We start from the raw sequence: 26,524 nt of genomic DNA, 5'->3' as shown, positions 1-26,524 counted from the left end.
ATGTGGAGGGAAATTGTTATAGTATTTCAAAAACAATCTTGAATGTGTGTCAATGGGCCATTGGTTTGCTGATGAAAGTGAAAGGTTCTTAATGAACTTTCTCATGCTCTTGTATCAGGTAGCAAAATCAAATTTGTGGACAAACCACAATCATAAAAAAAAATCTTGAATATGCCAAAATATTTTATTTTCTATTAAAAATATTGAATATATCAAAATATTTTGTTTTTTTATAAAAAATCTTGAATATGCCAAAACATTTTTTTTTTTTATAAAAATATCTTTGTTTTTATAAAAAATCTTGAATATACCAAAACATTTTGTTTTTCTATAAAAACATCTTGAATATGTCAAAAAGATATTTCTTTGAGTAAGATGACAACATTATAAGATTCTTTTCCAAATTACACGGCAATTGTAAACTTTAACCAATCTTGTATAGGCCAAAACATTTTTATTGTAATCTATGTATTTGGGAACTGACCTTAATTAAGAAGAAATAAATATAATCCATATCTAAACAATTATTCACGTCATTTTTTTTTTACTAACCGTATAAAATTTGTGATTTAAGATAGACAATCAATTACAAGATATTTTTGAAACTTGTAGTTTCAATATTCCAAAAAACTATTTAACATAATTGTATGTGAAACTCTATGAGTGAACCAGTTGCAAGAAAAGTGAATATTACGAAGAGCATCCCCTCACAAGAACAAAGGTACACATTTTCTTTGTTACACTCATTTTTTCCTTATTTATTGCCAATGCCTAATTTCCTGTGTCTCTTTTTTTCTATTAATATATATCCTGTAAACAGATGTCAAATCCCTATGCAACTAGATTGTTGCTTTGCATTTTCTATTGTCTGGTTTATCTGCTATGTCAGGTTTTGGTTTGCCTGATCTTCTAAATGAAAGAGCTGTAGGCGAAATCTAATCCTCCATTTGTTTCTGGTTGGTCATTTGTCTGTTTGGAAAACCTTTTCTCTGGTTTGAGTTGTCTGTCTATCATGCTAAACAGACAGGAGCCCACTAATGGAAGCCCTCTCTTTACCCAGGGTAAGTAAACACTGATAAACTGTGATATGCAATTAATTATACATTACCCATTACCAGTAACAGCAGGTAAGATGTAAATAGCAGCTATAAGGTGTCAGTTTGTCAAGGACTATGGCCAACGGATTCAAAGATGAATAGATTTCTGCTATTAGTAAAAAAGAGCATCTATAAGGTGACAGTTTGTCAAGGACTAAATCCTAACTTCAGAAAATTTCAGTTAGATTATTGACAAGGATAGCTAGAAAGCTAGCAATAGATCTTGTTGAAGGTCGTTATAAAATAGCCATTTATAGATAGATGATGATACCATATTTTCCAGAATACCCTAATCTCGTTGAAAACAGGGTTCACTAAATATAGTACAGGCTAAAAATAGATGATCTTGACAGGCGGCTCTTGAGATGATTTTGATGAAGCTTTTTGCTGTTCTGCTATGACAGATCTTCTGATGAAACACTAAAACATAGGCAATTCACCAATTTTGGTGTCCTGTATTGGAAAACCTTTTTTCTATTGATTCTGCATCAAACCTCAACTAAAAATTGCAATTTTGAACACCCTGAAACCCTAGAATCTATTCTTCATCATCTCTGCAAACTTGGCATCTCCAAACCACAGCGACAACTTCCTTCAAGACAAATTAAACTATTGACCCTGAAATATATTCGATGAAGAGTAGAGGAAATAAGAACTTCTCATTGCTTGTTTTTGCGATGACTGGAATATCATTTAGGATACTTCAATGTTTCCAATGTCAACCATCGTTTAGGGCTTTAAAAATAAAAGATAATGTACGATGGATGAAATCTCTCAACCACATAACATGACGTGCTTCAGTCTTTTTATTTTCGTAATTTTCAAACATCTATTCCTTTGAATGAATCTTCACCTTACACGTATCTCACAAATCAAATGAGTGCGATCAAATTAGATCATATGAAATCTTTGTTAAAAATTATTTTTATTATATTACTAACACCATTCTTGCAATATAAGAGTCAACAATTGAGTGATGGAAAAAAAAATTAATCGAAACAAGGAGGGACCAGCCGTGTCATCATGGTCTCTCATTGTTGTATCACATGATCAGAACATCCAAGTCTTAAATTCGGCCAGTCCTAAATCCTACACATTAAGCAACATATTAAGTCTAAAGAATGTCAGTCAATTTTGAGTGTTTAACACTTTTAAGCCTAGAAGTCAAAGCTCGGTGTGTGTGATTTAAGTCGTCCGGTCCCAAGCTACTATTTCTTCACTACTATATTCTTCCATACATTGCCAAGAGTTGTGACAAATTTAGGCCTAACCAATCACACTTTCCCATGGGATAGTTCACTTTGGCATGGGTTTAATTGTTGTGACTCATGGTGATGTTTTCCCAACATCATGATAGAAAGGGAACTTAAAGAATTCGATCTTAGCCAATCGAAAGGTTGTGGTCATAAAAAGAGAACCCAATCAAGTTGTGACAAATGTAGATATCATAATATTTATAATGTCAACATCCTTTAAAGAATTATATTCCATACATATCATGCATTCGTTTCTACGCTAAAAAAGGTTGCAAAACTATATTCCTCGATAGAATTCTTGAGGGTAAGGGTTTTGCTTATGTTGTCTCTAAGCCTTTTCCTGTTTGTCAGTCTATTGCTATTAATTTGGAAGATGAGATGGTTAAAGAGATTGATCAGACTACCTCTAATCTTTCTTCTTTTGTGGTTATATGCTAGTTTAGGGGATTTTGGCCCAGTCTTCCAGGACTCCATGATTGGATCTCTAAGCACTGGGAACCCCTCATTTCGGATTTGGTTCAGATTGTCTGGAAAAATAATGAACTTCAAACCCAACCCTACTAGAGTAAGGAAAATGACAGACACACACACACACACAGATATATATATATATGTGTGTGTGTGTGTGTGTGTGTGTGTGTGTGTGTGTGTGTGTGTGTGTGTGTTTCATTTTCCTTACTCTAGTAGGGTATATATATATATATATATATATATATATATATATATATATATATATATATATATATATATATATATATATATATTGGCAACACACAACTTGAAACTAACTAAGAAGATGACATAGGGTGAACACTATCACTAGATGACATAGGGTGAACACTATGAGTAGATGGTTGTGAGGACTGAGGCATTACAAAGGATCGACCTTTAGACTTGATTCAACCTCCATGTGAATTTTATTACACTCTAACTTTATATCCTCCTTTAGACTATTATACAATATTTGACTCCTTTACCCATAACACCCAAGAATGAGACCACACACTTGTTTAGCTCCCTCTAATTTCACCTTTGCATACATTACAATTATACAACCTACTTCCACTGAAATATTTCTTTTGACATATGTTGGATGAATAAGAAAAAGTAGAGGTTTTTAAGAGCTCAAAGGGCCTTGTGCAAATGGTTTTAAGACAGATGAAAGGATATCAAATTTGTTAGGTTCATGTTTTGATTCACCCCCAACACTTCCACTACCACACCCAATTGAAACTTCTTCTCCTTACCATTCTTCATGACTACCATCACTACTACTATTGTTTCTCATGTTTAATAAGTACTCTATTGTATAATGCGAGCTCAAAATTTTGAAATATAAGGGAAAAAATAAAAAATATTTTTTTCTTGAAACTATGAGAAAAAAATTAAAAATGTAAAACAAAACCAAATATGGAAGCATGGACTTACCTTCAATGCTCCAAATCTGAAATTCAAATCCTCCAAATAGCATTGTTGTTGCCTCTTTTTAAATTTTCTTCTCTTGTTCAAAACCTTCTTTCTTCCTCTCTTGAAAAAGATTTAAGAAAATCTAAAAATGGCTTTTTAATCAGAAATTTTTAAAGTTTTTTTAACTATATGAATTTCATGGTATAAATAATATATATTAAATAATGAAAGGTAAAAAAACTCGTAGACCTCAATGCATTGTCTTATTGAAAAGATGAGAAAGCAAAGATAGAAAAATACCTAAGTGTTGGACTAAAACATGAAATAAAATACAAATCCACAATGCTCATCGATGCAATTTACTTTAATGACAAAGAGAAAATTGGAATGAAAAAATCTATTTTTTTCACAACTAAGATAATGGAATTTGAAAAACAACTCATTTGAATGTGAAGTTTACAATGTCATCGAGGCAATTTACTTTAATGACAAAGAAAAGATAACTTAAAAAATTAGTACAGTTCATCAAATTATAGGACTAAAGGAAAACAAATCATGCAGAATCTTTATTTCCTATGATACGGTTTGAGTAGGAAACTATTCCTCACTTCAACAGGTTAACCTGAATATGACGGGAGCCAAAGAAATTTCTCCACTTTTATCGCTTCGTATGGTAAGGTTTAACCAGCTGGTATATTAAACTTTTGACATTAGTCTGTGACTTTTCTAGATTTTGTTTTAGATAATATTGTATATATCTTATTTCAAATATTTGCATAGACTTTTCTTATTAGTTTCTGTTGAAGGCAGCATTATTTACCTATCTATTAGATTTCTTTTGTTGGTCAATAGTATTGGAATTAGAAAAAGATTTTATTTTATAGTCTCAATATTTGTACATATTTATTGATTTCAAAAAATTATTTTTTATTTTCTTAGTCATTGTAGAATTTATAAAAAAAAAATTTACTTTTTTAGTTGATCAATAATATAAAAGAATTAAAAAAAGGTGTTGTACAATAAAATAAATCTAAGAAGATATGCATCTTCTTGGATGGAACGAAGAATGAATTTAGAAAAAAATGTCATCTTATTCAATGCAAGCAAGTACATATGCATCTTCTTGGATGGAACGAAGAAATGAATTTAGAAAAAAATGTCATCTTATTCAATGCAAGCAAGTACATATGCATCTTCTTGGATGGAACGAAGAAATGAATTTAGAAAAAAATGTCATCTTATTCAATGCATGCAAGTACATATGCATCTTCTTGGATGGAACGAAGAAATGAATTTAGAAAAAATGTCATCATATTCAATGCAATAAAGTACATGGGTAGATAGATCCAATAAAAGTCACACATTTGTTCTAACAATGTTGGCAAATGTGGACAAATCTTATCACATTAAAATATTCAATACAGAGCATACGTCATACATTTTGACCTTATTCTATACTCTATTAAAAATATATATAATGCCAATGAATTTGAAAGATATTACCATATATTCTATTAATGTGAATATGATTGAAGTGATATTAGAATCATATGTGATTGGCGATTTTTAAATTATTTTTAATACATTTATTTTATTGAATCAAATATCAACAATATTAAATGCTTGAATAAAATTAGTTTATTGGTATTGGTAGAATTGTTTATGCATTGCTTAGATGCAATTTATTTTTTTAGGTGACCTAAAGTATGACAAATTAAAAAAATGTGATGTGCAATTCTATAGTTCTAATGTTTGGACATATTTTAATGATTTCAACAAAAATTACTTCTTTTTTTATTGGCTTATTTTTAATTGTCATTGCACAATTTATTTACTATTCAGGGCTATGGGAACTTGACTCAAATGCATCTCATGTTCACGTCTTTTCAATATAGATTAATAGCATTCAAATTTAACCAAAAAATCAATATATTGAAAAAATCAAATGAAAAAAATCATACATAGATGCTGGATGAATTGAAATCAACAAAATAAATGCAATTGTTAAATTGTAGGTAGAAATAACTTTCAAATTGAATTATTTTACCACAATCTCATATCTATAGCACTACTCATTGTCATTCAAAAAATTAATAGGGTTGACAAAAAAAATCACTATTAAATAATCAAATGAAAAAAATCATAGATAGATGGTGGCTGAATTGAAATCAACAAAATAATTGCAAATTGTTAAAATGTAGGTACAAAGAACTTTCAAATTGAATTGTTTTGCCACCATGTCATATCTATAAGACTATTCATTGTTATTCAAAAAATTAATAGGTTGACAATTTAACCTCAAAATATAAAGCATTACAAAAAAAATTAATAAATAACTTGAATAATAAATAATTTTTGAAAATGATCATTTCTAAAATCAACCAAAAAAAAAAACGCAATAAAGTCAATATATATGACATATACAATGATAATCATGTCATTCAAGGCACTCATACAATTCACATTTGATTCAATGAATTAAATGTTTTAAGATGTATCATTTTTTTAAAAGAGAAAATTTTAATTTTTATCTTTACAGCTTCTAATAAAAACTAATAGAATGAGACATAAATGATATTTTTACAATAATTTAAAATGAAAAAATAAATATAACTATAAGATTTTTTTTCAAAATTTTTAATTCTATGTGACGATTAGTTAAAGTGATGAAAGAAACTAAATAAAATGAATGTATAAGTATTCTACCTTAGAATAAACTAATAATATCAATAAAATATTGTCATGAGTTATTGAACATTAAATATTAAATTATAAAACATAAATATGTAGAAGACAAAAGTAATTAACTCTATAATTATAGCATATATCTTCTTTGTGAATATTTTTTAAAAAGGTTTTTGTCTTTAATTTGAAAAATGAATATCTCTATTATTAGAATATTTTTTTGTATGGAACAAGCTAAGAAGAAATACAATAAAATGAAAGGCAATCTTAAGAAAGGACTGCACATGAAAAGAAAAAATAATGGAACTAAACCTGAACAACTGAACCAATCAGCTCAATAACAAAGTACATATCTACTAAACAAAACAAGAACAAGCTGTAGTAACAGCTGGAACATTACAGACTAAAAAAACAATGAGTTGTCCAAACATATAATGTAGATTTACAACTCTCTGGATAATACATCAAGCTTGAACTACAAAAAAAATTGTGCAACTGTTTGGTGCACTTGATATCTCCTCGTTGAAGCTACAAAAATTGATACTTAATCTGGGCCAACTATCTTCTAACGTGAGTACAAACCTTGTCACCATTCTTCTAAATTCTACTTTTGATATTTGATAGGTTGAAAATATTTAAAAGTACCTTGAACAATATGTCATTCTGCTGCAAGGAAATAAAGTCTCATAAGTTAGTGCTCGATATATGAAGCCCAATGGTCACATGACTATTTGTCTTCCCCAGACTCTTCATTTCATATCTGATATGTTTATATAAATGGTTGTGTGTAGCCCATACATGATGTACTGTAGAATTAGTATTGGTTAATAAGAATTCTCCCTGCTTTCTGGTGGACATAGCCACTTAGTGGTGAACCACATTAAACTTCGTGTTATGCATTGTTATGTTTTCGTTTTTGTTTTGTTTTCTCTATTTTATTGTTGATTGTCATGTTTTTCTGCTCGGTTTAAAACAATTGATTTGAGCAGAGATGAGATCCGATCAGATAGTTGATCCTGGATATGGGTGCCCTTACTTTGTGTTTGATCCCAGAGCTGGGTGCTTTTATGTTATTGACAAACAGTCTGAAGTTTCAGATGATGAGGTGAAATCAGATGATGAAGTCGAATCAATCATCGAAAAATTTCTTGGCAGTCTAGACTTGATAGAGAGTGATGTCCAAGTGGAGATTGAAACCAAATGTCATTGGTGGGATGGATGGAAAGAGGAGGAGACTTCAGCTGAAGAAGAAGAGGGTTTGTTGTATTCGTTGTTTGAAGAGGAAGAGACTTGTTTGTTTCCCTTCCAAGATGAAGAGGATGCCTCTCGAGCTAAGGAGGCTGTAGCCTCAAATCTAGCGAATGAGGATGACCTTGACGAAAAAGAGGTAGGTCGTAGATTGCAGAAGCGATGATTGATGAAGATTGCAGAAGTGGAGGTAGAATGGAATGCATTGATTGCACGCTTCTCTTCCAGACCTTCGAACCTTGTAATTGAAGCTTCAGAAGGTGCTAAGGATAGTGTGGAGTTGGCAAAGGCGGATGGAATTCCAAACGACAATGTTCTATCACGAGGGAGCACCGATGTTCTTAAGGATTCATTTCAGGATGAAGGGCTCATTTTAGAACCAGTTAATGATCTTTTCAATGTTTTGGATATATCAGCTACATGAGTTAATCGTAATGTCATGGTTCAGTGGTTAGGTTTTATTCAATCTAACGTGCTTTGGAAAAGATTAATCCGAAGTGTATGCGAGCAGAAGATCGCAAAGCTTAAATCTAGTAGGCTGGTTGTAATGTGAATTTTGAAAATGGAAGCACGGATGCCAGTGCATGGTTGTGCCAGTTGGCCTTCACGGGGGAGATTGTTGAGTATATGAAGCCCTATGGTCACATGATTGTTTGTCTTCCCCAGACTCTTCATTTCATATCTGATATGTTTATATAAATGGTTGTGTGCAGCCCATACATGATGTACTGTAGAATTGATATTGGTTAATAAGAATTCTCCCCGCTTTCTGATGGACATAGCCACTTAATGGTGAACCACGTTAAACTTTGTGTTATGCTTTCATTTCTGTTTTGTTTTCTCTATTTTATTGTTGATTGTCATATTTTTCTGCTCGGTTTAAAACTAACAGTTAGCACCTAAAAATATGTATAAAAAAACAAACAAAATAAGTAAAGGGCTTTCGAACGATCTGTGTATATTAAATTTAATGATTTAATTGCAAATTTGGTTTAGAAAAGTCATATTTGATAAACAAAAAATTTAAATTCAAGACGGTAGACTTCGCCCGTGCGCATCACATCGTTTACTTCTTGTCGTCTGTTTTGGGTGAGAAATCATCTTCCACCCACTTTCCAACCTGGTTTTCCATTCAAACGGAAAAATGCCAATTTCAATAATGTTACGGATATAATCTCATTACCATATCCCTCCTCCTATCCTGCTCAAACCTTATATACAAATTCGGTTCAACTTCAGGTAAGTTACATTTTAATTTTGTTTTGTTATTTGGTTGATTTTTTGAATAAGTTTTTGATGCAGGGGAGAAACCCCTCTGGTCTGCAATTCGACACACAGAACACAAACAAAAATGCACACATGCCGAGACTCTCCGCATTCAATTAAACACAAGGAATGCTACAAGAAATCAAATTACATTCTTTTGAAATCTAGAGACACAAAATGCACACATTGGCCTTCAAATTTTGATGCCTTCCAGGCTGAAGGCCCAACTCCCCTCTTCTTCTACATATCCATTTCTTTAGCCTTTTAACCAATCCATTTATACATATCCTCCAACCCCTGCAATTTATGAAACATTTTGGCAAACAGTCTGCGTGCCGATTTATGCTTCCACATGTTCATGCCCTGTTTACCAGATGCTCCTGCATCAGTTTTACCAATTCTGAGTATGTTAGTCCATGTGGTTGTTTTGAATCAATCAAACTTTGAAAAGAAATATAATTTTGTCTTTTGTTGAATTTTTCAAAGCTTTAATCAATTCTATGTTAATCCATGTGGTTGCAGCCCGTCACTTGCAGGTGAAACAACTGAATTTTTAAGATGGAGAGATACTTGGGGGACTTATGTCTTTTTGTTGCGTTGACATGGTTTTGGGTGATGGTCAGCTGCAACGTTGTGTGCTTAAGGGAGGAAAGAGATGCCCTCGTTGCTTTCAAGAATGAGATATATCCTTCACTTATGTTTAGTTCATGGACTGGACTAAATTGTTGTGAGTGGCGTGGTGTTGAATGCAGCCGACAGACATCCCATGTCATCAAATTTCATCTTTCTCAATTTTCAGTAGATATCGATGAAGATTATCCGACAACTGGCATGCTTTCTCCTGCACTGTTCAAATTGAAGTATCTGGAGCATTTGGATTTGAGCGCCAATTTCTTGAGTGGCGTTATACCCGCAGGTAAAGACAATTCTAATTTGTAGCATTCTTTCGTTTTTGAACTAATGATTTCTCATTATTGTAATGAAATGTGTTTTCTTGGTCTTCGACATTCAGAGCTTTCTGGTCTACACCGACTGAAGCATCTCGATCTCAGCTTCAATTATTTTGAAGGCCAGATTTCGAAGTACATATCCTCCCATTACAACTTGACTTATCTCAACTTGTCATGTGCTGGTGTTGATCTGGATGCTAGTATTCTGTGGCGTCTGGGAAATCTTTCCCAACTGCAAGTTATAGATCTAGCTAGAAAGATTTTCTTCGAGGACGAGATTTCATTTGGGGTGTATCATTGTGGACCTGTCTATAGTTCCAGTTTGGAGTGGACAGAGAATGTGCGAGGGTTAAAGCATTTATCACTTCAAGGGGTCGAACTGAACATGACGGGGAAGCAATTAGAAGCGCTACTTTCTAGGCTCCATAGCCTTCACCACCTCAACCTCAAAGACTGTGCTCTGTCGGGGCACATCCCCAATGCTTTACAAAACCTCACCTCTCTCTCCCATCTCCATCTTGGTTGGAACGAGCTTACTTCCAGGTTGCCCGCATGGTTGGGAAATATGAGTGGTTTAGTCTCCATTCAGTTTGATCTCTGTGACCTGACGGGGCCGTTCCCTGCAAGTCTTTCACGTTTGCCTCATTTGAAAGAGCTTATGTTGGTCGACAACGAAATAACTGGAAACATAAGACAAATATTGTTATGCGAAGCGTGGCCTCAGCTTACCCGGTTTGTTTTGTCGGGTTCTAATGTTACAGGAAGCTTGCCGCCTTGCATTGGAAATCTTTCTTCCCTTCAATATCTTGATCTTGAAGACAACTTATTGAGTGGGCTTGCTTTCAGCCTCTCTCAAAATCTGCTGATCGGCAATGTGCCGCCTGAGTTGGGTGGGATTTCCTCTTTGGAAACGCTTTATCTCGACAACAACCAGCTTAACGGTAGCATTCCCGATTCTCTCGGATGTTTGAGTCGACTTTCTAGGATTAATCTCGCTAACAACAATTTAGAAGGCTTCATTTCCCTTTATTTCTTTGAAAATGCTACCAGGCTTGTAACGCTCGATCTTTCCGACAATAAATTCACTGTTCATATTGAGCCCGAATGGATACCTCCAATGCAGTTTGAAAATTTGGGCTTGGGTTCTTGTAATATTGGGGGTCTCATTCCGGCATTCCTTTCAACACAATATAGCTTGTCGTGTTTGGATCTCTCCAACAATAGTCTTTTTGGAAACATTCCAGCTTGGCTGGGGAACATTTCAACTTTGAAAATCCTTTACCTGGCCGACAATAACTTGCAAGGTGAACTCCCTTCCACCTTTGATATAAGTTACTATTTTCAGATAATTTTGCACAATAATATGTTGATGGGTTCTCTTCCCATTCCTTCTGTACCTGCACAATATTTGTTTCTCTTGGACCTGTCACAGAATAGATTCACCGGTACTATCCCAGCGGAGATTGGTTCGCTTTTTCCTAACGTTGAGTTCTTGTTATGCTCTGAAAATGATTTAAGAGGTGATATTCCTACTTCCATCGGTCTTCTGCGAAAGCTACGGGATTTGGATCTATCAGGTAACATCTTTGAAGGTAAAATACCATCAAGCCTCACCAACTGCACAGCTTTGAAAAGACTAAATCTGGCAAACAATAAATTAAGTGGGGAGATTCCATCTAAGATAGGAAGGCTACGCCAACTCGAAAAGCTTCATCTCAGTGACAACATGCTTAAGGGGAACTTGCCATCTAATGTCCAAAACTGTTGGAAATTGCAGATTTTGGATGTGGCAAATAATTTCTTGTCTGGGAACATATCTCTTTGGTTAGGACAGCTTTCTGACTTGATGATACTTGTTTTGAGGTCAAACAAATTCCTTGGATGGATACCACATGCATTAGGCAATCTTTCAACTCTCCATGTCTTAGATATCTCCCACAATAATTTGACTGGTGCTATCCCACCAGAACTGGGGAAGTTGACAGGTATGATGGATGGAAAAGCGGGAGGATCAGAAGTCTTAAATGGTCAGTCCTCTTATGGTAGTTCATATTATTATAAGGAAGAGATCAATGTGACTAATAAAAGATTGAATCTAGCCTATGGGGATTTTGTTCTATTGCTTATAACAGTCATTGATCTCTCTCTTCAAATCAGCTTTCAGGTGACATTCCTTCAGAAATTGGCAACCTTAAGCATTTACATGTCCTGAATTTGTCAGGTAATAGTCTTACAGGAGAGATTCCAGTAAGTTTTGGCTTGTTAGAGCAGTTAGAATCATTGGATCTTTCTAATAATAAATTGCGTGGAAGAATCCCAGGTCAGATGGTACAACTTTCCTTTTTGAGTTTCTTCATTGTGTCCAACAACATGCTCTGTGGAAGAATCCCATCAGGGACTCAGTTCTCCACATTCAATTCCACTTACTTTTCAGGAAACCCCGATCTGTGTGGGTTTCCAGTTGACAAGAGATCATGCGGTTGTGATCACAACTCATCTGCAGGTATGCCACCGGTTTCCGAAGATGAAGAGGAGGAAGAGGAAGAAGAAATCCCATGGTATTGGTATGTAAGTTGGATGGCAAGCTTTTCTGTTGGATTCTGGGGAGTGTTTGGAGTACTTTGCCTGAAAAAGAAATGGCGAGTAATATACATTAGAGTCCTAGATGGATATGCCGTAGGTATTATGAATATCTTGTCACTCAGAAAATAATAAATAGTTGTGTAGAGAGGCATTGCCTTCATATGGTCATAGATAGATATGTCATGGGTAATTTAGATAGATTGTTTGTATGAAATAAGGGTATTATAGATAGATTATGTGTAAGAAAATAATGCATAATATCATAGTGTAAAGAGACAGAGTCTTTTACATGAGTACGGAAAAGGGAAAAAAATAGTGGTGTAAAGAGGCATTGCCTTCATATAATCATAGATGGATATGTCATGAGTACTATAGATAGTTGTTTGGAAGAAAATAATATATCAATTTCCTATTTAAATAGGTAATGTCTCTCATATGGGTATGGAAAGAAAATAATTTTAAATATATTAATATATATTTTATGGTTGATAATCTATTTTATATTATCACTTCTTTAAGTGATATTATTAGAATACCTTAGAGTTTCTTTTTGTCTTATTAAATATTTTAGTTAGTTGTGATGTCTTATACATATTTTTCATTTTTATTACAAATAAAATTATTCGAACTTTTATTAGGATTAAATTATTAACTCTAATATTTAATGAGGATTTTTTATAATATTTTTTTTATTTTTATAAAATTTAATTGATATTGACAAAAATTTAGATCTATAATCTCATCATGATATATTTACTTTTGTCTATCTATTGAAATTGAGTTATTATTATTTTAGAACAAGCACATCAATATGGAGTGCAATAAAGTTTTATGAAATTTCTTGATATAGTTTGTTGTTTTCCATAGACGTTCAAATAGGATAATTTTTGTGATGGACTTATCTTACTTATAAAATAAATAATGCATTCAATATTAAAACTAGATATAATATATTATATTTTTGTAAAGAAAACTCAAAGGGCTACATGTATATAAAACGATGTCTCCATGTGATTTCATTTGACCCTAACACACATAATATGAAGTTGACTACTTTGACAAATAAATTTGTAACAAGTAGGTTTAATCTAATGTGATTTGACCAAACCCCTTTGATTGTTGGTGTAATTATTTATTTATTGCACCTTATACTGAGCTTACTTAGGTAATTAATATTGTTTCACTTATATAAATTAGGAAATAGTTGAGCACATGTGTCATCTTTGTGACTTATGGGAGAACATGCCACCTATACCTCAATCAACTCCTTGATTAACGATATTTAGGTGTCACCTCTCCCTCATCAAGTTGATTTATTTTGACACCACTACTACATGTAGAGTCAATTCTCTAAATCACTAAGGCTTTCTAAGACACTTTTACTATTAGATCATGCATCTGAATCCCTATATATATATATATATATATATATATATGGATGTATATGGATGTGTGTGTGTGTGTGTGTGTGTGTGTGTGTGTGTGTGTGTGTGTGTGTGTTGGTAATTTCATTCATTTTATCATCTAGATATATAGATATTACAATACTATCATTTTTTTCCTTTGAAGGCCATTAAATTTATGTTGTCATAATTTTACTTTGATTTTAGGGAGATTTAATTTTGTCAATTATTATTCAGTATTAAATCTAATATATATAATAACCATTTCAAATTTCAAACACTACCCTACACTCTATATAGTTTTCTAAGGGAGATTTAATCAAACCCCTTATTACCATTGGGTGTTACCTGATGTCATGTGTGTTTTGTATGTGTTTGGTTGAAGGTGGATCAATCAAATACACCTTTAGTCAAATCTAAGTAATTATGGGTGTATTTATTTTTAATATTTTTAATTTTCCCCAAAAATGGAACACTCTTATATGCTCTAACTCAAAAACATCACAAATAACTACAAAAAATGTTGATTCCTCATACCTTGGTGCATAATGTCAAGTACATGTTATGATCTGATACTAAATGTTAAGTACAGATGCCAAGCTAACAAGATGAGAGGGGGGGGTGAATCATACAAACTTAATCTTCCATAAAATCAACAGATTCAACCTCGGTAGCTTTAACAGATATATGTGACCAAAACTATAAAACATGCAAACTCATAAATAGATAACATCACAACATATTCAACACCAGATCTAACGTGGAAACCCAAATAGGGAAAAATCACTGTGGGATTTCAGACCCACTAAAAAATATACTCTTCTAGAGTATGCTCGATTAAAAGAAAATCCTGTTAAAGATTACAAAACACATTGCTAGATGTGACCCGGTTAAGGGATTTCCCTCAGATCTGTTAGGATCTTCACTTTGTTAGAAGTGACTTTGTCAAAGGATTTCAAACACTCAACTAGAATGTTACCTTGCTAGAGGGTTTTACAAATAAGACTGTTAAGTCCACTCGATTAAGAGATTTTTTATCACTTTCTTGTTCTTCTGTTGGGCTTTATACTCTGTTAATCAAAACAGGTCTTCAAGCTTCTGTGCTCGGTAATCACTATGTAGCATTCCTATGCTTACACTTGCCCGCATACATTGTTTATCAACAATTCCTTATTTATAAACAATTGCTAACCGTTGAATCTCCTTGATCACATTTCCCATGATCAATCATAGCCATCGGATCTTCAAACTTGACTAGGTTCAATGTATCCTTCAATCTGAAAATGTTTTACCTCGCCTAGGAACTTGCATACATTTCTTCGAACTTGTGCTAGGGTATTGCGGTTCAATTTGAGCTGTAGATCTTCCTGCCGATCTTCCATTGCCATAGATTCTTAACAAACTTCATGCACGACTTACCAATCATTTAATCAACTCTAGCTCATTAGCTTTCTTTATTAAATAATGCCTTTATTCATCCAATGCATTCTGTTACAGCTCGGTTGCAACTCACTAAACTTTACTCGGTAGACATTCTGCCTTCATTAACCGATAGCGATAACCTTAGGGTTTACCGACTAGGTTCCTTAGGGTTTACCGACTAGGTTCTTTGCTTGGTGACATAGTATAGTATTACCTTACAATCAACAACATATGTAAGATATCAAAACAATCTAAACATCATGATCTCATCATTGTCTAACTCGGTAATAGTTTCCCATTGAATAACTTATTTCTCCCCTTATTCATCACATTCTTTCTGTGTCTTTTACCGACATCTTTATACTCATCAAATCATACTTCTTAAGATATGGCAATATCATATTGAATTAGAAAATCAATTTCTTGACATCAATGACAAAATAATAATATTAAGACAGTAAACATCCTTAATCAGTTATATCCATAATTATCAACAACCTTCTCAATATCCTTATTGAAATGCCAACAATCTCTCATTGTAATTGGAATGCCAACAGTACAATATCAAATCTAGGTTGCTCATACCACCACAACATAATTCTCCTCTATTATTTATACATCATTTTCACACATCCTTAATCCGATAGTCCCTCTTATCCATTTCAAGAGAACACATGTGTTCTTAGAAATTGTATGTCTTATCAAGGGGGCATACCACTATCTTCTCATCATCCTTCCTCATCCTATTAGTGACTAGGGTATCATGCTACTAGTCCTTATCCCTTTTTACCCATTATATTTCATTCTTCTTTGATATGACATCATTTCTTGATGCTATATCAAAGAGGGACAAAATGTAGACACCTAAATGTGTCCATACTTGACCACACTTGACCTTATCCCATTCTAGCCAATTAAATAAATATTTATTATTTATTAATTAATCCTTTATATTTACCCCTCATCCTTAATTAAATAGATATTTATTTATTTAATTAAGTTTAACCTGCATCTTTATCCTTCACCATTAATTAAATAAATTTATAGTGATTTAATTATGTCTAATCTTATCCCACTAAATCAATTAGCCTTTCCAGCTCACACATGTGCAAGCAAGAGGAGGGTAGGGACACTTTTCACATGATGTCAAGTTTAGATCTTGATCTATGTAGATGGATTCAAGGGATAGGATTGAGTGGGCAAGGATTGAGGCTGATATTTGCAAGGATTCGAGGGATGGGGAGATAGAGAGGGACAGGAAGGAGGAGGAGGAAGAGAGGGACAGGAAAAGGGGGAGGGAGGGAGATGGTGTGTGTGTGTATGCGCGCACGCACATGCATGTGAGTGAGAGAGAGAGAGGAGGGACGTGGAGATATAAAGGGAGAGGAAAAAGGGGAAGGAGGGAGATTGTGTGTGTGTGTGTGTATGAGAGAGAGAGAGAGAGAGAGAGAGAGAGAGAGAGAGAGAGAAGAAGGGGAGCAAGGGAGAAGATGTGTGTAAGAGAGAGAGACAGAGAGTGAGAGGGAGAGAGAAAAAGAATGGGTAGACAGAGAGGGAGGAGGATAGGAGGGAGGGAGAAGATGTGTATGTGTGTGTGCCTGTGTCTGTGAGAGAGAGAGTGGGGTTTAAGGAGGGATGGGTAGATAGAGAGGGAGAAAGGGAGGGGGGAAGAGAGGAAAAGGAAGAAAGGAAGGGAGGAAGAAAATGTGTGTGTGTGTGTGTGTGTGTGTGAGAGAGAGAGAGAGAGAGAGGAGATAGAGAAGGAGAAGAAGAAGGGGAGGGAGGGAGAATATGTGTGTGTGTGTGAGTGAGAGAGAGAGAGAGGTATAAGGAGGTATGGAGAGATAGAGAGGAAGAGGAAAGGAGGGGGAGGAAGAGAGGAAGATGAAGAAGGGGAGGGGGGAGGGGGGAGAAGATGTGTGTGTGAATGTGAGAGAGAGAGAGAGATGAAGAAGGGGGAGATAGAGAGGGAGAAGAAGAAGGATAAGGAGGGAGAATATATGCATGTGTGTGAGAGAGAGAGAGAGATGGGGGTAAGGAGGGATAGAGTGGGAGAGGAAGAAGGGGAGGGAGAGACCTATTGAGGGGAGGAAGGGAGATGATGTGTGTGTGTCTATGTTTGTGTCTTTGTGTGTGTGTGTGTGTGAGAGAGAGAGAGAGAAGAGGTAAGGAGGGATGGGGGGATAGAGAGGGAGAAGAAGGGAGAGGGAGAGGAAGAAGGGGAGGAAGGAAGTTATCTATGTGTGTGTGTTGTTGCCATTGTGATGATGTTTTGATTGTCATTGATGGACACACACTTACTTGATGTATGAGTTATGCTCAACTGGGAGTTGTTCCAGCCGGTATTGTATGTCATTAAATATGTAATCTTTAGACTATCGGTATTTTGCAGAAGATGTTTACCAATCATAGATTGATAGAAGACCCCAAGCGGTACAAGGATCTCAAGCAGAACAAAGGACCTGAGGGGTAGTCTACTTTTGATTGGAACACTACGATCTTCCAGTCTTCATTTTTGACAACTGGTAATTAGTATGTATTAAACGATACATCGATATTATTGTAATGTGTGATGAGTTCTCATCCACTGATACTTTGGCGACGTTTTTGTGCCGTGTTACCAAATGTGTCTAGATGCACTGTACCTAGGAACTTGTAGTCTAATCTTATTAGACCAACATGAAATCAGATTCCTTTATAAGGAAATCATGTCTAAGGTTTTTTTAAGGTGTGAATCTGTGATCAGTAAAGAGAAGGTGAGGTTTGTGTGAAGATATAAAGTGTGCAAATATAGAAGACTGAAATAATGCTTAAATGCATTAACAATGAGCTGTCAAGGATCTAATTAAGCATACTGTGCTATTATCTAGATCATTCACTTGTTGATTACTAATATCTTCGACAAGTCTGAAACCCTTAACCAGACAGGCCCAACAAAGCCTTTACAAATCCTCTAACAAGGTGGTTCACAACTGTGGATCTAAAATCTTTTAACAAGGTAGTCTTTAATAGGACTTATCTCCTAACAGAGATCTAGATTCCTAACAGGATCTGTTTTGGTGAAGAACATTGTATGACCTTAACCGGTCTGGTTACTATTCTGCAGATAGTTACTTGTGAGTTCCTGCTCATCGTGGTTTTTCCCATTTGGGTTTCCACGTCAAATATCTTGTGTTATGGTGATTGTGCTTTTTTGGGTGAATGCTTTGTTTGCTATTTGGTTTGCACTTATCTTAACCAGTTTATTAGTGAATTTGTTGCACCGGTTATCTGCTAAACTATTTAAAAGATTGATTGTAGTATTTTTTTGTATACTAATTCACCTCCCCCCCCTCTTAGTATTCATCAATTGGTATCAAAGGCAACCTTTCTATAAGTTTAACCACTTGGAAGGAGATATGGGGGAATATAGTGTGAGGGAACTTACTCATCATCTCACTCAGACTGAGAGAGCCTATGATGAACTGAAAGTCAACTATAAAGCCTCTTTGGCCAAGAGAAGAGAGCATGTTGAGAAACAGATGGAACTTATTGAAAATAGTTGTTCTGATGAAGCAGACATGGATGCCCTAGTTGAAGAAGTTGAAAAACTTAATGAATCTAAAGCCAACATGAGAAGTGAGTTGGAAGGGCTGACTATTAGAATGTGTCAAGAGCACGAGAACATAAGGAAAGTTGAAGATCTGGTAAAAGACAAAGATCATGAGATCTACAAGCTGAAGCAAGAAATCAGTACCCTTACCGCTCATCTCCAAGAGAGTAAAGTGGAAAAAGAAGAAATGCAAGGTGAACTAAACATAGCCATTTCTGAGAATGCAACTTTGATGAAATCCAATACTGTTATTTCCAAGGAACTTACTGAGTCAAAGGACATACTTGCCAAATTCAATCATAGTATTGTTGAGCTAGAGAAAAAGCTAGAATCAGCAAAGCGAGTAAAGAATACCACTGGACTTGGTTTCTCTAGATATGAGGAAGGTGAGACCTTTGGAACAAAAGCTGAAGCATCAAAGAAGCAACCAACATCCAAGGATAAAGGTAAGAAAAAATTTAAACCTGTGTGCTTTAATTGTCTCAAAGAGGGACATACTACCAATGTGTGTAGAAGCAAGGCCTACAACAATTTTTCCTTATTTTCAAAACATTGTGCCTAGATCCAATAGATTCACTCGAAACTGTTATGCATGCAACAAGCTTGGGCATAGAGCATTTGAATGTAGGCCAGTTTTGCACAACACTAGGAGATATCCTCCAAGGACTCAAGGAGTTATCCCAGAACTTTCTGTGAACCAGAATCCCAACCGGTACAATACCTATGTCCATCGATCAGAAAGTTATCAAGTAGCAACTAGTTGGAGAGCAACTTGTTTGACCTGTCGTGGTAGTGGTCACACTGCTGCAACATGCAGAAAGAATAATGGAAATATGAACACTGGACCATGGAGAACACCTGGAATGGTATGCTATCATTGCAACAAACCAGGATACACTGTCAGAACTTGCAAACTAAGAAAGAATCCATCAGGTGATATACCGATCACTCCAAAAGGGAAGATTGATGTTGAAACCATTCAAGCAGATATGGATAAAACTTGGAAAAAGAAATCAGAAGAAGAATCACAAGATGAACCTGTTTCTACACCTAGTGTGGAAGTCTCTAAACCGGCAAACTGAGCTTCAAAAAAGCCTAAGGGGAACATATCGGTGAAATGTTTTCGAACCCCCAGTTTATATTGGTAAAAAACCTTTATTTGTATTTGTTACCTATCAATCAATAGAAGATCTGAAGCAGTAAAAGGCAAAATTAGGGTTTGTACCCTAGCGGTGATGCATTTATTATGATAGGTGAGAGTTTATTTAAAACGGATTTTCGTCATCACTTTTACTTATTTGTTTTCGAAAGAAGAATTTTCAAGAGTAGAGCAACTAGAGAAATTTGTTTAGTAGTTGAAGAAATCTTGTGCGAAATCTTGCAGTCATTTCAAGCAATCAGTGAAGAACACTAAGCGGTGAACTAGCGACCAAAGTGGTGTATTGTACGTGATATTGGCAAAACCTAAATTTCAGATTGTGAAGGTATTTTTTGAAATTCATTCTTATCATTTGGTTATGGCTTCTACATCGCACTCTCATTCTAGTGAACCCGTATATACATCTAAGTTTCTTCATAAGAAAATGAAATACAATGCCCTATCTCAAATTCCTGTCAGAGTTATTGTTGAGGGAGATATTTTAGGGTATATAGACTATAAGTTGGAAGACCTAGGATCCCTAGTAATTCACTCCTAGCTAAGTTTGTTCAGTGGAGATGACAAGAAGATTAAACTAGAGTATAGCATCCTTGAGAAGATGAAACTGCACAATGCGGTATATTTTTTGGAAGAATTCTTAGAAGAAAATATTCGCATGATCCTTAGCAGAGTGCAAAGTGACAAGATGTACCTCGAGCAGACCCATGACATCACACCACAAGCGATTCATGTCGTCACCAGATTCTGCAATGTTGGAGAAGTACCAGTTCTATGGAAGGTCACCAAAGCTAAAATGGCAGAGCTCACCGGTTCTGTGAGTGACCAACGGGCAATGACCATCAACACCATTAATGATGAGCTAGTGAAATATGCTTGCATGGTGATTGGTTACAGGATATTTTATGCCAACTAAATGAATTTTGTCCCTACTACTGTGGTAAATGCTGCTTATAGGATGATTAAGGAAGATACTAAATATGACCTATGTACCTAGTTACAGAAGCAATTGTTGGAGAATCTGAAATGCATCAAACATGACAAAACTCTGAGGTTCAAGTTTGGCCAACTTTTGCTCAATCTATTCTTCTATTTTCAAGATTATTTCCCTGGAGTAGGTGATGTTCAATGGTCTTCTGAACTACCGGTTTCTAGGAAGATTAAGAAGAGTCTACAAGCAGTGGGAACTGCATATCTTGAGGTTCTAAATAACCATTTTGATGAATTCAAACTAGAGATGAACCAGAGAATGAGGATATCTGGTGATTTAGTGAAGGAGTATGAATATGAAATCTACTTCACAATAAGGACAGATCACTACATAATAAAAGCGGTGGAACCTAGAAAGGAAGTAGTTGACCCTATGGGGTATGAAGTGGTGAATGACATATTGATCGAGTATGCCTCTACCCTACTTGCCTCACCACTAGATGCAGAGAAGAAAAGAACTGGTACCTACTTGGAGGGGGTTACACCGATTGAGGAATCAAAGTAGCAAAAGAGAAAAGTAGTGCCATCGGTATCAACACCAATTACATCTGCCAGTCTAAAAGTGACCAAGAGGTCACCAGCTTAAAAGAAACTTGAGATTATTCTGGCAAAATTATTTGAGAGGAAGCGGAAATCCAGGAATCACTCACCAGAGTCAGAAAACATTGAACCGGAGATTGAAATAAAGAAGTCAAGGCAATCAAGCAAAAAGATGAAGTCTATCGGTAATGTACCAACAACTTCTGCACTGGTAAATCTAGATATTACTTCTTATAAACCAATGACACATTGTCAGAGGACAATAAAGAATATTAGGAGGAAAGTGCTTGATGATTTAAAGGAACATTTTGATGAATTTAATGATAGTGAGAAAGAGGATGTAGAATAGGTCATTAAATATTTATGTATTAATGATCGATTACCATCTGAGATTAAATCTATTACTTCAAATTCTTTGTATGATTCTTTGGATAATAAATGGTGCATTGCCATTGAAAGAGAAGAAGAGATTAGGGAGAAAAATTTTGCGCCATACTTTCCTGATGTTTCAAATTCTAAGTTGTTTAAAATTATGAATAAGCACAAAGGTATTTTCTTTATGAGAAGAAGGCGACTTAGGCTACTAGAAGGTAAAACCTCTGAAGTAGAAAAAGATACACAAATACATGTTAAAGTTGTTTTCAAAATGCACCAAGTATCTGAAGCTACTAGGCAGGTTGATCAAGCACCTGACCTATCCTCAGACAAACTGGATGAGGTATTTGACAGTCAAGGAGAAAGAGTGATAGAACAAAATGACCCTATTGATGTTGATGCATTAAATAATGAGGATGTCACTCCAGACAAAGAAAAAGTTGAGAAAGAGAAACAAGCCAAAGAGAAAGTGGAGAAAGAACAAGAAGAAAAAGCAAGGCAAAAAGAAGAGAAGAGGAAAGAAGAAGATAAGAGGAAATAAGAAGATAAGAGGAAACAAGAAGAAGATAAGAGAAAAGAAGAAGAAAAGAGGAAGGAAGAAGAAAGGAAGAAGGAGAAAGAAAAGAAAAAGCAGGAAGAGGATGAGAAGAAGAAAGAAGTGGAGAAGAAACAAGAAGAGGAGAAAAAGAAAGAGTCAGAGAAAAAGAAAGAAGAAAAGAAAATAGTGGAAGAGGAGAGAGAAATAGAGAAGAGAAAACAAGTGGAGATCAAGGCCAAATAAGGAGAGCAGACTCCTTAAGCAATCGATGATCAAACCAAGCAGCTTGAGTCCACCAATCCCATTGATCTAACTTTTGCATGTCTAACTCAATCAACAGATGAGTCTAAGCTGCTACGAAGCATTAAACTTGCACAGGAGAGACTGGAAGAATTACAGAAGAAGAAAGAATAGGATGTCATACAATTTTCTATTGACACCCTTAACAGTCTAATTCCCAGTACTAACCTCCCCAATACCGACTCCTCTCTATCCAAGCTCAAATTTCTTTGTACCATAGTGGAGGACTAGGTACAATGCTTGGAGGATGTTGCTCAAGCAATTGCAAGTAAGAACCATGAAAAGGCACTTAATATTTCCTTAGTCAAGCAAATGAATGAACTCAGGACACAACTACTGAAGCAGAAGGATAATATCAGTGTTGCTATGGGTGAGGGTAAATTACTTTTGAGTAAAATCTACCAACCCCATATGTTTTGTGAAGATGTGCCCAAACAGAAAGCTCAACTCCAATCGGAGTTATAGGAATACATTAGCAACTTCAAGATGCCCTATGATTTATTCACTATCTATGGACAAATTGTTCATCATTTTTAGCATCAGACTACCAAGATGGACTTAGAAATCAGAAACCAAACTCAAGATCTGTAGGAGCTTCAACTGCTCCTATTGCCTAAACTATAGATTCTTCAGAGATGTTTTCTCAACTTGGAAGCCATCATGGTAACTCAAGGGATAAGTACCATTGATGCAATGGAAGAACTAGCATTCCAGATGAAGACTGAAAGTGAGATTGCTACCTCTCTACTTGAGTCATGGACATTAGACATGAAGATTTTTGTGCAGAACTTTAAATCTCTTTTTGAGAAATTTCATTCCTTATTGTCATGGACATCTACTCTATTTTATTTTATAAAAAGGATAGTTTGCATTACTTTGTCATTGTTGGCAAAGGGGGAGTAGTGTACATTAAAATTTTGGTGAATGTTTATGCACTTGTAATTTTTGCAAAGGAGGTAATGTATATGCTTAGGGGGAGTAATTTTGATTATGGCATTTTTTTTTGTAAAACACTTAGATGTCAAAATTTTCCGAAGTGTTGCCATCAATGCCAAAGGGGGAGATTGTTGGCATTGTGATGATGTTTTGATTGTCATTGATGGACACACACTTACTTGATGTATGAGTTATGCTCAACCGAGAGTTGTTCCAACCAGTATTGTATGTCATTGAATATGTAGTCTTTAGACTATCGATATTTTGCAGAAGATGTTTACCAATCATAGATTGACTGAAGACCCCAAGTGGTACAAGGATCTCAAGCGGAATGAAGGACCCGAGCGGTAGTCTAATTTTGATCGGAACACTATGATCTTCCAATCTTCATTTTTGACAACCGGTAATCGGTATGTATTAACCAATACATATCTGTGATGAGTTACCAAACAATATTATTGTAATGTGTAATGAGTTATCATCCACTGATACTTTGGCGGTGTTTTTGTGTCGTGTTACCAAATGTGTCTAGATGCACTGTACCTAGGAACTTGTAGTCTAATCTTATTAGACCAACCTGAAATCAAATTCCTTTATAAGGACATCATGTGTAAGGTTTTTTTAAGGTGTGAATCTATGATCATTAAAGAGAAGGTTAGGTCTGTGTGAAGATATAGAGTGTGCAAATATAGAAGACTGAAGTAATGCTGAAATGCATTAACAATGAGTTGTCAAGGATCTAATTAAGCATACTATGCTATTATCTAGATCATTCACTTGTTGATTACTAATATCTTCGACAAGTTTGAAACCCTTAACCGGGTAGGCCCAGCAAAGCCTTTGCAAATCCTCTAACAAGGTGGTTCACAACTATGGATCTGAAATCCTTTAACAAGGTAGTCTTTAACAGGTTTTATCTCTTAACAGAGATCTAGATTCCTAATAGGATTTTTTCTGGTGAAGAACATTGTATGACCTTAACCAATCTAACCTTAACCGATCTAGTTACTATTTTGTAGATAGTTACTTGTGAGTTTCTGCTCACTGTGGTTTTTCCCATTTGGGTTTCCACGTCAAATATCTTGTGTTATGGTGATTATGCTTTTGTGGGTAAATGATTTGTTTGCTATTTGGTTTGCACTTATCTTAACCAGTTTATTAGTGAATCTGTTGCACCGGTTATCTGCTAAACTCTTTAAAAGATTGATTACAATATTTTTCGGTATACTAATTCACCCCCCCTCTTAGTATTCATCATGTGCATGAGAGAGAGAAAGAGAAATAGAGAGAGATAGAAACAGAGAGTAAGAATGGGGAGATAGATATGGAAAAGAAGGGGAGGAAGGGAGAAGATGTGTGTGTGTGTGTGTGTGTGTGTGTGTGTGTTGTGAGAGAGAGAGAGAGAGAGAAGAGAGAGAGAGAGAGAGAGAATGGGGAGATAGAGAGGGAGAAGCAAAATGGGAGGGAGAGAGAAGATTTGTGTGTGTGTGTATGTGTTTGAGGGAGAGAGAATGGAGAGATGGAGATGGATAAGAAGAATGAGAGAGAGGAGGAGAATATGTGTGTGTGTGTGTGTGTGTGTGTGTTATAGAGAGATAGGGGAGAGGAAGAATTGGGAGATAGAGATAGAGAAGAAGTGGAGGGAGGAAGAAGAATTGCGTTTTTGTTTGTGTGAGAGAGAGAGATATAGGGAGAGAGGGGAAGAGGGGAAGAATAGAGATATAGATAGGGAGAAGAATGAGGGAAGGGAGGGAGAATATGTGAATGTGTGTGTGTGTGTGTGTGTGTGTGTGTGTGTGTGTGTGTGTGTGTGTGAGAGAGAGAGAGAGAGAGAGAGAGAGAGAGAGAGAGAGAGAGAGATGAGGGTAAGGAGGGATAGAGTGGGAGACGGAAGAAGGGGAGGGGGAGACCTACTGAGGGGAGGGAGAGAGAATGTGTGTGTGTGTGTGTGTGTGTGTGTGTGTGTGTGAGAGAGAGAGAGAGAGAGAGAGAGAGAGAGAGAGGATAAGAAGGGATGGGGAGATAGAGAGGGAGAGGAAGGGAGGGGGAGGAAGAGAGGGAGAGGAAGAAGGGGGGAAGGGGGAAGATGTGTGTGTGAAAGAGAGATAGGGAGAGAGAGAGAATGGGGAGATGGAGAGGGAGAATCTTAATAAGGGGGGAGGGAGAAGATGTGTGTTTGTGAGTGAGAGAGAGAGAGAGGGAGACTTAGATTAAGAAAGGGAAAATAGAGATGAAGATGAAGAAGGGAAGGGAGGGAGAGTGTGTGTGTGATAGAGAGAGAGATATGGGGGTAAGAAGGGATGGGGATATATAGAGGGAGAGGAAGAAGGGGATGGAGGGAGAAGATGTGTGTGTGTGTGTGTGTGTGTGTATGAAAGAGAGAGAGAGAGATAAAGAGTGGTGAGGAGAGATGGGGAGATAGAAAGGGAGAATAAGTGAGGGGTAGGAAGAGATAGAGAGGAACAAGGGTAAAGTGGGAGATTATGTGTGTGAGAGAGAGATAGAGGGGGAGAGAATGGGGAGATAGAGAGGGAGAAGGGGACGGAGGGAGAAGAAATGTGAGTGTATGTGTGTGTAAGAGAGAGAAATAATGGGTAGATAGATAGGGATATGAAGGAGAGGGGGGAGGGAGAAGATGTGTGCGTGTGTGTATGTGTGATAGAGAGAAAGAGGGGGGTTTAAGGATGAATAGGGAGATAGAAAGGGAGAGGAAGGGAGGGGGAGGAATAGAGATCAAATATGAAAGGAGGGGAGGGATAAAATGTGTTTTGTGTGTGTGT

The 26,524-nt window shown here is 35.7% G+C and overlaps 1 protein-coding gene across 2 annotated transcripts; it reads left to right on the top strand.

Moving 5' to 3' along the window:
• The first annotated feature begins 626 nt into the window (after window positions 1-626).
• Window positions 627-12,876, top strand: LOC131857994 (LRR receptor-like serine/threonine-protein kinase GSO1). Of its 2 annotated transcripts, none has more exons than XM_059210836.1 (3): window positions 627-721; window positions 9,496-9,875; window positions 9,972-12,876. In XM_059210836.1, exons 2-3 carry the CDS (start codon window positions 9,518-9,520, stop codon window positions 12,119-12,121), a joined length of 2,508 nt encoding a protein of 835 aa, XP_059066819.1. In that variant the 5' UTR covers window positions 627-721; window positions 9,496-9,517; the 3' UTR covers window positions 12,122-12,876. The 2 variants fall into 2 exon arrangements, with proteins under 2 accessions (XP_059066819.1, XP_059066820.1); XM_059210837.1 differs by having other exon boundaries at window positions 684-721; window positions 9,482-9,875.
• The last annotated feature ends 13,648 nt before the right edge of the window (window positions 12,877-26,524 follow it).

This window comes from Cryptomeria japonica, chromosome 8, assembly GCF_030272615.1.
Source record: "Cryptomeria japonica chromosome 8, Sugi_1.0, whole genome shotgun sequence".
NCBI classification, from domain to species: Eukaryota; Viridiplantae; Streptophyta; class Pinopsida; order Cupressales; family Cupressaceae; genus Cryptomeria; species Cryptomeria japonica.
This window is presented reverse-complemented; position numbering and strand designations above follow the sequence as displayed.

Bases quoted from the DNA above. Each gene is read 5' to 3' on its own strand.
- LOC131857994 (XM_059210836.1), top strand. From the start codon at position 9,518: ATGGAGAGATACTTGGGGGACTTATGTCTTTTTGTTGCGTTGACATGG. The intron at 9,876-9,971 runs GTAAAGACAATT...TTCGACATTCAG, and splicing joins GAGTGGCGTTATACCCGCAG to AGCTTTCTGGTCTACACCGA.